The 16,119-nt window shown below is 36.8% G+C and overlaps 1 protein-coding gene across 2 annotated transcripts in view; it reads right to left on the bottom strand.

The window, feature by feature from the left end:
* The window catches only part of WDR26 (WD repeat domain 26), a 33,923-nt gene that overhangs the window by 16,455 nt on the left and 1,349 nt on the right, over positions 1–16,119 (bottom strand). The window contains exons 2-8 of one of the 2 annotated variants that reach the window (XM_086745190.1): positions 14,959–15,058; positions 14,774–14,830; positions 7,959–8,095; positions 7,266–7,363; positions 6,289–6,445; positions 4,540–4,596; positions 1,449–1,587 (exon numbers count right to left, since the gene is read on the bottom strand). In XM_086745190.1, coding sequence (XP_086601316.1) covers positions 1,449–1,587; positions 4,540–4,596; positions 6,289–6,445; positions 7,266–7,363; positions 7,959–8,095; positions 14,774–14,830; positions 14,959–15,058 — 745 coding nt within the window. The remainder of the gene's footprint in view (positions 1–1,448; positions 1,588–4,539; positions 4,597–6,288; positions 6,446–7,265; positions 7,364–7,958; positions 8,096–14,773; positions 14,831–14,958; positions 15,059–16,119) is intronic. The other variant, XM_086745191.1, reaches the window with a different exon arrangement.

The raw sequence follows: 16,119 nt of genomic DNA, 5'->3' as shown, positions 1-16,119 counted from the left end.
TGCCCAAAAAGGTTAGTCTAAAACTCTCACAAAACATTTATTTGAATTGTTAGCTAATATCTGGTTAATCAAACCAATATAAAATGTGCTGATCAAGATGTTGGGTATCAAAACTCATCAATATAAAAGGAAGATGTGCCCCTACAATCAAGTGACAAGTCAACAGCAAAAAGATTTGATTCTTAATTTACTTAATCTGTTTAACGAAAAAACCCAGATCATTTACTAAATAAATAACAGAAGTTGGCTTATGCTGCTATGCATCACTTGGCCCAGAGCACACAGGCACAGTAACAAACAAGCCACAATGGTTCTATGCCTGAAAAATCCACAGCACTTGCTGTTAATTCAGGGCCTAGATAACAACTATGCACGTGGAACAGGGTTTTAAGTTCTCTTGCCTTCTTAATAGCAAAAAGGACTCAAATTACACGGTTTTGTAACCTGTAGTGGAAGAAAAGGATAAAGTCCAGCTCCCAAACCCTACTGAAAGCCAGTATGAAACTGCAAAACACTTTCATCTTCCACTTAGGTTACCAGTTTGCAGTGGAGTGGTTAAAAAACCCCCTATATTTCTGATAGTGTTTCACAAGCATTAACAACTTCAAGCATTGTGTGCATATGTTCAAGTTTATTCACAGCTTTCAATTGTTATGAAATACATGGACATACTTTCATATCACTTCTATGAGTCAATTAAAACAGTCTTAGAATCACCGCTCAGTCTTTTTATTTACATAAGAATAGGCATGGGTAGGAAAGATAAATCTTGTAGCTGTAGGATATTTTACATAAGAGAAACAGTGCCATCAAAACCTAAAACTGCAATCTGTAAGAAAATGGATGGGTATACATCCATGTATCAGTAGATTCTGACAAGCATTTAAACCTTCATCTCAAGCCAAGGCAAATCTTATGACAGCAACTAGCATGAAGCGGTATACTCACACAACTTCAGTTTAGCACATACCATTTTATTACTCAGAAATGAAGTAATAAACGGTGAAATTGATAGAGTATTTAAATTCAAGTGCACTAGTAGTAACAAGACAACAGAAAGGGGTTAGTCACATACATAGGTCAGAAGTACTCTTAGTAAGAGTGATTTAGAAGATTCCTCACTCAATGCTTCTCAAGGCCTTCAAGGTGAGAAGCTGCCCTGGAGGGAACTAGCAGGCTCTACCCCATAGTACTGGTTAGGGGCACACAAAGTTCCTTCCCCAAAGCAGCCAACAGTTCAAGTCTTACACTCAGGCATCAGGTTTTCAAGTGTCCTCCTTCACTAACTTACACTGACAGTGATCTTCAGTTTTTTACACCCCAGAGAAATACCTCAGTTGGTGGGTTACAGTACATGTTAGTCTGTCCTACAAAAATCGAACTGTTCTAGCAAGAGAAGTGAAAAGGGAAAGACAAGTCATACATATTTTAACACATTGCACACTTACTGGATCAACCTGCCATATAATAACAGTTGTGTCCTTAGATCCTGTTGCTAGTTTAGTGCCGTCATTGGAGAATTTACAGAACCACACTTCATTACAGTGCTCCGTTAGTATTTGCTGTGTATAGCATGGGAACTGTTTCCTGGGAAAAGAAAGGGATGTATTTGTAGATTAGTGAGAAAGTAGTAGAGATTTTTTTAAATTGAGATAGTAAAAACTAAAATAAAAACTTATTTAAATGCAAGATCAGATAACTTAGAAAATCTGTCTATTAACAGATGCTTCAAATAAGTACAGAATGAAGTGTCTTATCTGGTAAAAAGCTCACATCACCAAGTGATTGTAACTAATTGTAAGAACTTAGAACTATTCTTATTCCTCTCACACAATTTGTTATGCTTTTATACAACTTGGAAAAAAAAACTAACCTCATTAGAAGTGAGGTTATTACTACACACTTCTATGATGTACAGAAAATACTGGAGTCCAAACTTATTTGAACACTACATGCCATGTTTTTTTTATATGTGACGTTTCTGTAAGTACCTAACTCACTTAGCTGTATCTTGCCACATCTTTAGAAGTGATTCTTACACAAAAGTTGAGTAAAAGAATAGTCTTGTTTCTTTTTCTTGAATGTGATCTTGCAATAAGTTAGGTGTTTCTTTGCCTTTATTTTGCACCATTTTTCACTTTCTTTGCAGGGTACCACATACAACAGCTAAGCATAACTGCCATGACACTATTATGAGCTTTCAACTTCAATTGTTCTCCCCTCAGAAAATCAATATTATTTTGTAAAACACCACCTACCAAATAAAATATATGATAAACTTCTGAAGGAGAAGAGTCAAATATCTCTATACAGCTAATATTTAATCTCCTAGTTACACTCTGAGGAAAAGTTAACAGTCAAAATATTAAGTAAGGAAAGAACTGGAGACAAGTTTTGTTTTATTTACAGCTTGCCCACTGTATAAGAATTTGAGAGCTAAGTTAAAATAAATGTAGATTTTCACAGCAGTTGACTGCTTTTATAAGTAATACTGCAGTAACCACTAGTTCATTGTTCAGATGCACTAGAAGACAGTCTCTAACCACGGATATTTTTCTTGAACTGCAGGGATCCTGAAGAGGTTTAGTCTTATGCTGAGTTTTTAATGGTGCTCAGTGCAACACAGCAACACAACTCTAATGGGATTCAATGGTATTAACATAACATTGACAGTGTCCGTGAATGTACAGTTGTACCTACCACTGGAGATAAACTAGCCAAAAAAAACAAACCTTCCTTTAAATTTGTGTTTAAAAATACAGTTTGGTGGTAGCCAGGCTGACAGACACCTGTAAAACTACTTCTTACCAGAAGCTAGAAAAAGTTCTGCTCAATACAGTGTCTATATCCTCCCAATCCACGTTCTTTTACTAGAAGATGCTTCCTAGTCCATGCTTAAAGACTATCGAGCAGCACTGAACAACCACACATCACTCATTTCCTGTCTTATGGTACATGAGGATAAATAAAACATCCATATACGTATCTGTAGTTGGCTTCCTTGGGTACGTCCACTTACTTGTTCATAGAGAAACACAAGTCTGTTCTGTTCCTGCTTTAAGCTGACCAGGAGCTGTCTAGTTGCCACTGGAACAACACTGAGCCCAAGGTAAAAAGCCCCACCCATGAAAGACAACTGTTTTCCTTGAAGTCTGGAGGGAGGTAGGCAAGCGCTTACACAGATATGTGCACCACAGGAAGTGTTTCATTTTTATTTAGCCACATTGTAATAAGTTAATGTTTTGCCTCAGAGTTGCAGTTTGCTCTAGAAGGTGAAAGAGTCTTTATCTGTAAGTCATACAAAGTACAAGGGCCGCACTGTGCCCCAGGAAAGCCTTTTCAGTATGTTTCCTTTAAAAAAAAAAAAAAAAAAAGAAAAAAAAAAGAAAAAACACAACTCCTCTATGAACAATAGCGCTTGTATTTTAAAGCTTTACAAAACCTTGGCTGCTTTTCTTGACAAGCAAGCAGTATAATGCGGGAGTACACAACTTTCATAGTAAGGTGGCCTTTAGGTTCCTAAAAAGCATAATAGGCAGTTGGTACAGCTGCTGCAGACACATTCCAATATTGAATTATGCTATTCACAATCCAGTCAGATCACAGCACTCTCACCAAGAGGTCTCTTTACTTAACTAATGAAACATACAATCCAGCAAGTTTGGCTTCACATATAGCAAAGCATACATTAAATAACCCTTCTGCAGAAGGAAACAGCAGCAGTCTTAAAACAAGAAACCAAATTCAGTTGTCTAACAGTTTCCAGTTTCGGTAATTAGATACTATTGTAGCTCAAAGGTTTTTCTTTTTTGAAACGTTCATTACAAATTGTTCTGTTCAGCACAACATGCTTGAACCATGTTGTTCACATACTGAAATAAAGTATCTAATCAAGTTAGCTGTGGTTGTATTTACAGAAGTTCAAAATTCTAAATAGCACACCAAACAGCTACCTTTTTGTTCTATGTACACCCAATGGAAGATTTATTCCTCAACTTCCACGTTTCTTTTCCAGAAATGCTACATTAAACTAGTACCTAGAAAGCAGCAGCATTCATCTCTCATTTGGGTTTCACTGATCATTTGTAAACTCAGATTAAAGTTTATTTACATGAAAGCCAGACAAAAGATTTCTGGGGTGGGAGGGGACCCAAACAAAACACTCTACTAGGCTGAAGGCTCTCAAAACCAAAAATGACCATCCCCCAAGAGCATAAACTCTCTATTATCAAAATCTCAGGCACAGTAAGATGAAATCCCTCACCTTCACTCCCAGCAGTTTCTCCCTCTTATGTCCCACTCCTATGAAGTAATTAAGTTTTAGTTAAACATTTTCCCATTTTCCCTATTAGCGCAATTCAAGCATGCTTGGTCAAAATATTGCTAGAAGTCCAAAACAGATTAGTTCCAACTAAAAAAAAGGGAAAGCTGTCAGTGTTCGATCATTAAGTAGTACAGAACTTAAATGGTCTAATCTATTAAACTACTGTTATTTCTGTCAGTTTAATCAAAATTTGGCTTCCACTGTCTTTAACTCACCTCATTATGCCCAAGCATGGCAGCGTGTACATCGCACCACATACTGATCTCAGACCCCTGCAATAGGTAGGTACAATAGGTTGAGTTAAGGACAGAATGGAAGCCTCTATTTTGAAGTGGGTTTTTCTTTTTTTTAACTTAAAGTAGTCATGAGTATGTGTGTAAGTATACATATATGAAATAAGCAAGCTTAGAAACTACCATATTCGATGGAATAAAAAAAAAAATTCATGGCCAAAATTATAGATTCTGGTGGGTGAAATTCAAGTCCAGATTTGTTGCACATAATATCTTTTGTATTAGCTCTAGCTAGTTTGACTTTAGTAAACCATGCTCTTTACATTGGCTTAATTGCTCTTTGGGGTTCAATTAATCACATCAAACTCCTACATAACATCCAATGTTATTTATGGCCGTGTAGGAAGACTAAAAATCAGACTAACAGAAAGACATTTAATTTAAGACTCACTTCTGAAGTACGAAAGCCATAATTCCAGCATCTGATCATTTACAAAAGCTCTTAAAATGGGGAACAGTCAAATGTCTGTGCACACACACACAAAACTGCCGCAACAATGTGATATAGCAAAATTGCAAGCTAGCCAATAGTCTAAAAAAGTTACTTGAATACATGAAATGCCAAAGATATTAATTTTTTTTTTTTTAAATCTTAAGATGGCTACAGTGAAGTACTATGGAAGTCTGCATCTTTAAAAACAGATTCCAAGTAACCCGATAATGTAAGTCAAAGTAACCATTCAGAAAGTTTCTATAAGTAAGTTTATCAGCACTTAACTTCCTCAGATGAGCTAACCTTAACATGAAAAAAATTCCCCTGTAAGCCCAAGTGTTGGCCTGTTACCTGAACAAACATACAGTTCTTATTTTCTAGGTATCCTAGCCCTCATTCCCTTCTTACACCATGCACAGCAGTTTCTCAAAAAAGCTACACTGAGTTTTTTAGGTCCTTGGCAGAGTTCTGCTGGATAAGGAAACACCACTCAAGTCAGCCATTTGTTACAAACACCCTCCTGCTTCATGTCTGGTAGAGTATGGCATTTTGAAGATTCAGAAGCAGCATTGTTTTTGTTAAAAAAAAATTATACAGATAGTTTTAAGAGCTAATATGTAGGTAAAAGACAAGTTCGATTCTTACAAGTGTGAGAAAAAAGTTCTTTACATTATTCATATTATATATTATATAAACCAGAAATGTCTACTGCAAATTGCTACTCTGTTTTAACCTTTGTGTCTAAAAGCACCTTACTGTCTACTACTAAAAGCTGAAGCTGAAAGCTGACTTCATGAAGTATGCTTCAGTAGGCTTTCTGCATTCTGGTAAGCTTGAAGACAGAGTTGAGCTAAGTAACGTACTAGCGATTCTCCAGTGAAAAAAATACAGCAATCACGTGTTGATGAACAAACAGACTGGCTGTCCAAAATTACAAGAAACTAGTGGTTCAGGATTAGCATAGTAATATATTCTATTCACACCCATCTGATTACAATTTTAAAGCTTCACTCTGACCCCATTACCCCATATGCAGCCAGCAAAGTCTCTCAACACACACACATGTTCTCTACCCCCTCTCACAACCCATTTAATGAGAACTGTTTTTTCCCAGTCAGCTCCTGGTAAACCAGCTCAAAATAGTCTTCATGTTACTTTTAACAGTAGGTACAATTAGATTATTTTAAAAGACAAGGAAAAGATAGAGGCCCATCTTAAAAGTAGTAAGAGTTTCTTACCTACTACAAACATGATCTATTAGCAGCGAGACAGAATCTAGATTACTATCTAGTTTGGTATTATGATATAGGCACCGGTCCCGTTGTAGTTCCACGGCCTGACGTAGCAGGTTCTGTAAACGCCTCGGAGGAAGCATCACTGATGGGGGTAGGTACGCTTTAAAAGAGTTATTAAGAAAAACAAAAAAGAGCTTTCAAAACCAAGTTACAAGTAAGACTGTATTTTGATTTAAGTGTTTTTGGAAGAGACCTTAGTAAATAAAACTCAAAAGCTACACAAAAAGAGTGCACACAGCTTGTCAAATTTACAGCTATACACCTGGAATTAGAAGCTTGAACTTCTGGAAAGCACAGCTGTATGCAAGTTATTTGTGGCTATAGTACCCGTTGTCCTGGCCAACAAGCACATTTACACAAGCTAACTCAAACCCCGGTATTGAACAAGATCTGTAAAATTATAAAACAAAGGCAGCAGCTGTGTTCATTTAAGGAATTCTCTATTAACGGTATCAAAATAAAGAACACCATGGGGTTTACAACTCTGATACATTGTATTACACTAGTCACAAGAAAGAGATAGGAGAAACCATAATTCATAGGTAAGTTTGAGACTGCTATCAACCAATACTAGCATCTCTAGCGGTTATACGCTACACTTAGTTTCAAACTCTCAGTATAGCTGGCATTTACAAAACACTGCCCCCCTCCACCCCAAAATCATACATTTAATCACCAAGTTATACTACTACTGCATGCAGCAAAGCTAAGAAATAAGAGCTCCTATTACAAATAGTTTATTAGAGACAGCCAAAGGTTAGATACAGAAGACCAAAGGGTAAAGGCATCCCCATTAACCAAGAAATACAAAACCAACAACCGGCAAATGTAGTTAAAGCCAGTTCCCTGGGATGTATCATTACGCAAGATGGACTGGATTCCCAAAGTGGGAATAAATTCTAAACACTAGAACATCTTACTCTGGAGTTTGTCCAAAAGTTTAGATCTGGAAGCTGTTCCTTTCCCTTCCCACTCTGCTTTCGCACGCAAGTCTTCTGCATGGCTACACATCAGATACCTGTTTAAAAAAAGTGCACACATACCAACAGACCACATCTTTCTGGGATCATTCTTTTTACTTTTACACTTGATATATATAACAACATTCTTAATGAACTGGAAACAGGTGACTTAAGTTTGAGACTGATAGGAAAAACGGCAGTGAACTATTCCCTACAAACTAGCATCTTTTTCAGAACAAATGTCTACAAATCAGCAATAGAAAAAGAAAACAAAATACAAACAGATTTTGGGAAGGTAGAAATGTCTTATTTTCATCTAAAAACAAACTAGACTATGTTCATCTACTTATTCAATTATAAGATAACAGGCTAATAATTCTCAAGATTAGATGACCATACATGTGTACGTATTAATTTGGGTTCTAGTACTATAAAAGTAAATCATAATCAGGTTATTTTCAAGCATCTGAAACAGAACATTGTCTATGGAATAGTTGTCTTTACTCATCATTTTAGCATATCTCACTACAGCTTATTAATCAACAGGATAATAGCTTCAATACAGTTCAAGTTTTCACAATGCCAGCTATCAAAAGCTACAGAATTCCTTAGAAAATTACATCAGAAGGCTCTCAAAGTCCAAACACTTACCCACTGAGGATATGAATGCGTTCTGTATTATATTTCAGAGGCGTCAGTTCACAGCGTAGAACCTGAAGTGCTTCTAGGACCTTGCCATCCTCCAAGTATTCCAGGTACTTCTGCTGCAGCAGCAAAAACTTCATCCTCTGACATGACAGAAAGCAGCAGTCAGGGGAAAAAGGTTGACTGCAGTTTCAGAAAACGTTTGAGCCTAAACAGAACAGTAGAAACCATTCTACTATGCCCTTCAGAAATACAGCTATATGTAATGTTTCATTACTCAATTTCTCTTTGCTGAGTTTTCAACAACATTGCAGGAATTAAGTTATCCATGAGTTTCCTTCCTGCCTTATGCGGCTCGAAGTATCTTCCTACCTCATTTCTCAGATCCCCTCTTCAACTTGTCTCATCTTTCTTCCCAATCTTACATTTAATCAAGAAAAGTGCACAAAAGCAGCTGATCACATATTTTAGACTGCATGACAGCACAGAACACAACAGGCCAACTCAACAAGTTCTCATACTGCTTACCTAGGAGCTGACATGTATTGTTTGCATAGGTGCATAAATATATAGCAACAACAAATTGACACTGCCTGAGGTTTTGTTTTGTAGTCCATGTCAAGTTGTTTTCCTTGGGTCTTGTATCATTTTTCAGGATTACAGAAAAAAAATAGTTTCCTATACTTAGGAATCACTTCACTTCCCAGAAGTAATCACTGCTATTTCATAGTGTTCCTTTCATCTTGGTTTTGGTTGTTTTCTTTAAAAAAAAAAAATAATCAAGCCTGCTACTCTTAACAACAAGTGTCTGTGGATAAAAAAAGAAAATCAGGTATTCATTTACTATCCTCAAAAACCTGAAGTCCTAGAAATTTCTAATACCAATTTACTAGAAACACTAGTTTGGTTGTTTCTGGATTAAACCAACTATTCTGTGTTTGCACATCTTTACTGTTAGCAGTTATCAGAAAGAAAAGACAATTCTGGTCCACAAGACTCACCAGGTTGAAGATGAAAATGTACATTCTTAGACGTATCAGTGAGAAAGAGAATGAAGATTAAGTGCAGCAAATTACATTTGCTTTTCTAATAAATACACCACCAGTTCAATCACCAGCTTCCTTTGCTTTGTCAGACCTCTGGCACCTCACTATTTTCATGCTCATATTTGGTCAATGTTTACTTAGTCTCAAACACACTGCTAGCCTCCTTAAGTAGAGAGATAATCGGGAAGTTCACGATGCTCCTGTCCTATTAAAGCTTACATGAAACTTTAAGGCTTACTGTATGTAAAATCCAAAGTTAAAATATAAAGCAGTTTTAGATTCCAAAGGCATTCAGTTCTTCAAAAGAAGAAAGTTTCCACATACAGCACTCTTAACTTGCTACACAGCTTTGTGAAGCATAAAACATTACATAGTAAAGGTGATTTATGTTCAAATGTGTTTGTAGTACCTTATTGTCCTGCATGTGACACCCACGTGCAGGACAAATCTGCATTACCTTCCCTATCCAGTTCTTCAGTTTATTTGGATTTGTCAGAGCATCACTGTATAGTTTTTCCAGGTGAGACGACATTTTTTTGGTGTTCTGACATGTAGACAACCAAAAGAAAGATATCCCAATTATTTATCACCTCAGTGGTTGGTTCCAAGCAGGAGGCCAGCAGACCTCATGCTGTTTGCTTATATACTAGCAGCAGGAGGGATACAAGCTTCCTTTCCTGGCTACGCACGTGCTTACGAGAACATATGGAGGTGCTCAGGGAGTAGTCACACACCCCGTATTTCACTCCTCTTGGTCACCTCACACTGACGATCACCATCAGATAAAAAAAAAAATAGTCTGATATTTCCAGTTTGTAATAAAAACTATAACCCCCCAACTCTTCTTTCTACATTCACTGCATATATATGTATTAAATTTATATTGTCTTTCCCTGAAATGTGATAGCTGTATCCGCATCTAATTACTCTTTCTTCCTCCCTACTTTTAGGACTTGGCATGCTAATTTCAATTCTTTAGGGGAAAAAAGTAAAAAGAGCAGAAAACCCTAAAAAACAGTTTTTGTAACACCAGTCCTAACAATTCCATGGAAGCATTATAGGAACAGTACCATGCAGAATGCTGTTGCCAAGTTATCCAAATATGAATAGCTTCAGTTTGGGGTTAGAAAGCATAATTTAAAATAAAAGAGTCATCAATGCCATGTGTGACTTTGGCATATTACAGCTATAAAAGCCTCCAGGACAACATAGTACTGTACACTTCATGCAGGAGTCTACTGTTAACATAATGGAGAATTAGAATAAAAGATAAGGAGTTTTAAATTGTAACTTATCTACAGCAAAAGGCAGGGACTAGAGTAAAGTGTTGATAGGGAAATTAAATTGATTTTCAAAGCTATTTTGACAACTGCTCCAAAACCTGCCCTACAGCATACTCAAACAATGGCACGAATACAGCCTCCTTACGGCAAAACTCACACGCCAGTGACACCATATTTCAAGTCATTTTTTATATCAGGACACTCACAACCTCCTGCCACTTATTTTTGTGCAACTATTGACTTTGCTGACAAACAGATTTCACTGAACAACTGAACTCTTGTCTTAGTTTTCTCTCAACTGCTTATATGCCCTACTAATAGTACTGCTAATTACTTCCAATACCACCTTCTCATGGTAGATGAGACCATTTTGAGTACATCACCTCCTCTAGAGCCCAAACAACCTCTTCTAGAAGGAAAGAGAACTGTTTACAATACCGGCAACTGTAAAGTAAAAGCACAAACTCCACCACTTAAATAGAACAGAACAAGTATAAAACTAATCTGATGCAATGCACCCACAAGAACAGCTTACTCATTCTCCATATTCTTTAGTGGCCTTCCAAAGAAGGGAAATAAATTATCCTACTCCAAATTATACCATGGACAATGTAATAGAAGTGCCTGGGATTTGTTCTTATCATCTCAGTGTTTGCAATGGGAATTCAACATCATTACACTCTTTAATGCTGAACAATTTAAATCCAGACACCACCATTGTCTGCAAAGATTCTTCACCCTGTAGGACCCATGGAAGAGTTCAATACAACAGTATCATCACTGCAGTCTGGCTGGTTTTCTTCAGTTATTACTACTTCATCCTGTCTTTCAACTCTATAGAGAAGATGAGGACAAAGTGCATCACTTTGTTGTTTCTAGAAGCTATTATTTAAGCATAAGTTGAACCTCTAATCACCATGAGGCAAAACTAAGACAGAGTTAATAGATTTACAGGGGGTTTTTTTTTGTTTGTTTTGATGTAGGTACTATCAGCATTTTGCTTTCTTCAAACTACAACCTTTGATTACTAACATGAATGTTTAGTACTTTACTTCTTCATTGTCCTAACTGTTAGTAAGAAAGCCCCTTGCAGAATCTTGAATTCTAGGAAGTTTTGCCTGCACCATGATTCAACAGCACTAAATAACCAAAGGTGAAGGCCTGAGCAACACAACTGTGAATATAATAGGACAAGCATCCTACCACAGTCAAGAAATTCGGCCATTTTGATAACTAGTTACAGTAGCAAATCTTCAGAACTTTAAGGAGTAAAATGCGTAACAACCTAATTTTAGGATTAGATTTTGGTGTTATTTTTGATGTGCATATCTTAACAAGCTCCCCAATAGTTGTATTACTATACTAAGAGTTCAGAATACATAAGTAAACACTGCTGAAACAACTCTTCTTTGAAATGAAGGCAGCAACTAAAAAAATATGCTGAAATTATCAGCTGATGTTTCAAGACAAACTCAACGCAGTAACTAAGACCCCCATTTTCATTACTTCGTAGTCTTTATTGTTTTGATAGTCTAGTAAAACACTGATAAAAGCACTTGGAAACCATCCAAAGCCTAAATGGAAGATTTGATACGTAAAGGGCAGAAAATATTCCTGCCCAGAGAATTCAACAACGCTTCAACCATACCAAATCCTGTAACTTAAAGTAATTCATTCCAATGCAGAGTTGCTTTTAATGCCAGTAGCAAGCTGGACACCTTACAGGCAGGTGGAGCACTTCGCTCAAACGACAAGAGCTAAACCACTTCTTGTTGCATTGCGTGCTGCAGGCTGTCTACTTTCAGAACTGGGTGAGAGCCCCATTAAGTATATAAAAATAAGCAGTAAAGCAGACAATTTGAAAGTACATTCTAGATTACTAAAGAGGAATAATCTCCACATTTCTTCCTACGTTCAATTAGTTACCCAAGATAGATGCCATAATATGCTTGAGTAGCCCTAAAGTAAGCAAAACCTTGGGCTGGCTTGAAGCTGATATTTTTTTAAGTGTTACTCAAGGAAAAATAACATGCATGAATTAACTACAAAGTTTTCCTACAGTTTGTCTCAAGACAGCTGTATCTTATATGCTGGAAAAGTAAACATGACTAATCACACACTATAGAGCACTCAGTTGTGTTGACACAAATAGAAATAGCAGACTGTTGTGTCCCATTGTCCCAACAAGATATCAACATACAGCAAAGGTTTACAAACTGAGATCAGCCATTTCACCTTTAGTGTTTTCACCTCTAGAACTTACAGAACTCTGCAGAAATAAGGAAATTAAAACAGGAGTAGAATTTTCAAAACACATATATATCCCCTTCACTGACCAGACATTTCAAAAGCAGCTATATATCCTGGTTATTTTGTCCAGGTCATACTAACCATAAGGAAAAAAACAAAACAAACAAACAAACAAACAAACAAAAAACAAAACACAAACAAACCACCACACCAAAAACAAACCACGACATACACCCACACATCCCCTGCTTTGTTAAATGCTCTGTGTCATCTAAACTTTTAGGTACCCATTCTTCTCGTACACACACATTTTTGAAATGTCTAGTCATACAGTATGAGTCAGTAGTCAGGAAACCCAAATCTAATTTTCTGTTTTTAAAGAGTTACCTGCAGCAGCATGTTGTTTGGACTTTGTCCCTAATCAAGACATTATCATCTTCATTAACTCTGACTTTGTTGCAGTCGGGATTACCTACAGAGCACAAAGCATCCCTCCTTACCTGTAATGATCTTTCACTAGTTTTCCAGGTACTGACCGTACTAATACCCACCCATCATCTTAATCATATACAAAAAAGCCGGGCAGGGAGGGAGGTGAAGACAGTGTACACGCAATGAGGCACACACAAGCTCAACTTATCCTGGCAAGTCAATTTTGTCTTACTAACACACATGTAAGACATTTAACACTTATCTGTTTTAAACTATATGAAGTTTATATAAAGAAGAAGAATTTTAAAAAGAAAATAGTTAAGATTTTGTTCAGATAAAGTTCAGTCTAAACCGAGGATTTTTATTGCACCAAGGTTTATTCAAGCAGTTAAGACTTCAGCATTAAAGAAAAGCATGCTTTCAGAGCCCTCCAAAGCAACAGAAGGAAAATGTCCCCATTTTCCTCAAATTAAGTTCTCCAAAACGTACAATGCTGACACTCAAATATCTTGACTTCCAGACATGTAAACCTCTTTAATACTACAGAGAAATCTGGTAACTTCAGAAGCTAGAAAGATAAGAAAATCTCCTTCAAATGACCATTCATATTCACAAACTGTGGATTCATACTTTCAGCCTCCATGAACTACTGAAAGCTGCATGCAATATTCTAAACTATTTGAACAGCAAATCTTACGTATATCAAGTCTTTGAGAAAAGAGAAAGTGAACTTCTAGTCTAATGAAGAGGTGCTAAGCTTTGACTAAATTGATGGAACTGAATGTAAACTTTCTCTCAAGTACCCTCTGATGTTTTGTTAAACATCTGTTTTTCCTACTTCACTTCCTGTTCTCTCTTTCTCTCCCTCCCCCACCAGACAGGAAATTGTCTTGACAACAAATGAATCAGCTAGAAGTGGAGCTAAGCAGCCATCAGCTGATTCTTCATTGTTTACAGTCACAGACACTTCAAAAAGTCTTGCTACTGTTTTCTTCCTAAGTGACCATAGTTGTTCTAATTTCATTTCATTAAAATAAATACTTAAACAAAACAAGCTGTTTGAAGAGCTAAGTAATGTTTTTTTTTTCTGTCTCCAGATACAAAAATCAAACCAAGAAACACTTCCCTCAAAGTAACTGAAATAACACCACCATATATTGTAATTGTCAAGTCACAGGATCTACAAGCCTCTATTTCTAGGTTCATCTTTTTAAAAAAAAAAAAAAAAAAAAAAAGCCAACCAAAGAGAAAAAGCTCTAAATAAAATCCTGAACAGCAATACAAATACATTCACTCTTTAGAAGCTATCTGGAAAAGCAACAGTATTGTTCATGGTCTATAGCAGCCTCTATATTCTTGTAATGTGCTATTACAATGCCAACTCCACACTAGTATTACTACATTTTGTTTATGAACTTCCCTTCCCTCAAGAGAGCCTAACTCCTGTAAACACAGAGATTGGGAAAATATTTCAAGTTTAAAATTAGTATACACCATAGGCAGTTTCTCCAGAAACTGATCTATTTTAGGACTGTTACAGGATTTATATTTTATCAGTTAAGTATGTTAACAGAGTTTAAACATTCAGTACAGTAAATATTAGCCTCAATACTTTTGGGCTTCCTACCTCATATTTTAAAAAAGAATTTAAAAGTTCAGATTAGTATGACATTTGAGACAGCATGCAAGTCACTTAAAGGAAATAAAAAGAAAAACAAGAACTATGGACAACCAACTCCATAGTGAAAGACTACACCACTACAATTAGTCCAACTATACAGTTCCAAAAGAGTTCAAGTGTGCCTCTTACCACAATTGCATGCGGAGAATGCACTAAGGCCTTAAGTTCATTCAGGTCGTTCTCAGCCTGCAGAAATCAGCATAAGAAAAAAAAAAATAAAAAGAAAACGATGTAAGGAAGGTGGATTTTGAGTTCTCTCACAGATACTATAAATTTAAACAGTGGTTAATACAGTCCTATAAGCCCTACGTTACCTTATCCCATTCTCCTTCCATGACATGATTGCGGAATTTGGTAGCAGAAGGATGTTCTAAACGACATCCTGACTCTTGCATGAGAAGATCAACAGTCTGGCTGCAGGAGAGATACAGTGTAAAAAAAACCTGACCAGTTTTACCCTCACAAATATACCGCCTGCTATGATAACAGTTAACCATATTTAAAAGTAACTTTATTAAAGTAAGAATACTACGACCAGATTCAGATGCTTATCCAAAAAGACTATTTCAGTTGCCTGAGACAGGTAAACAGCTACCTATAGCTAAAGCAAGTTGTCAATGAGCTTGAAAGCTTTGCTGAAGTACCATAAAGTATGTGACTTACCAGCCACCACAAACAGCCATCCCCTGCACAGAAGATAGACTTCATGAAGGAAGATATAGACTAGAAAGCTGTTAGCTACTGGCTACTATTCCCTGCCCCCCTCCCTCACCCCCCTCCTCCCTCAAAAGAAAACCAACATGGAGAGCTACTACATCTGCAACAGGCCTAACTTTTTCTTCTTTATCACATATTAAAAGACTGGCTCCTTAAAATAAAATAACAAGCTCATGAACCTGTAGCCCTCCCCCTTTTACACTAAAAATAGCTTATTTACTGTGGTGTCGTCTATTAACAGTCACGAGTTGTCTGCTGCTGTAAACTTGCCTCTTGTGTCAGAGGCAATTTATTTTACGTATGAAGTTCTTTCTAATTGACACATTCCATAGTGTTTTGAAGACTTGTTTTGGGGTAGTTACATAAAGACTTTACAGGACCTCTCTAGCCTCCTTCCAAAATCATGACATGTTGGCTTTAGCTTTACTCACAAAGTTTAGTGTTGTGATTAAATTCTTAGACTTCTACTCCACTGGCAAATTAATTTCCCTATTCTGATCTTAAGAAAGAGCCAGCATACTGGTTTCTAGTCGACAGATTAGATTGTTAAAGACATGTGTCCAGCACAAATCTGCAGAGGCTGTCACCATTTACAGGGGCGAAGGTTTTCAGAGTGAAACCAAATAGCCTGTTTAAGTGGCAGTTTAGTTTGTGCTGACTTCCTCCCAGCTGACAGGCCAAATCTTGGAGCTCATCTGCGAAAAGCCGCCCCCCCACGCCCAACTGCAGGCTCCATTATGTTTACCAGATAACTTCTC

Source organism: Chlamydotis macqueenii, chromosome 3, assembly GCF_036417535.1.
Source record: "Chlamydotis macqueenii isolate bChlMac1 chromosome 3, bChlMac1.mat, whole genome shotgun sequence".
NCBI lineage: Eukaryota > Metazoa > Chordata > Aves > Otidiformes > Otididae > Chlamydotis > Chlamydotis macqueenii.
Note: the sequence above shows the minus strand (reverse complement) of the source record. Positions and strands in the feature narration are given on the sequence as shown.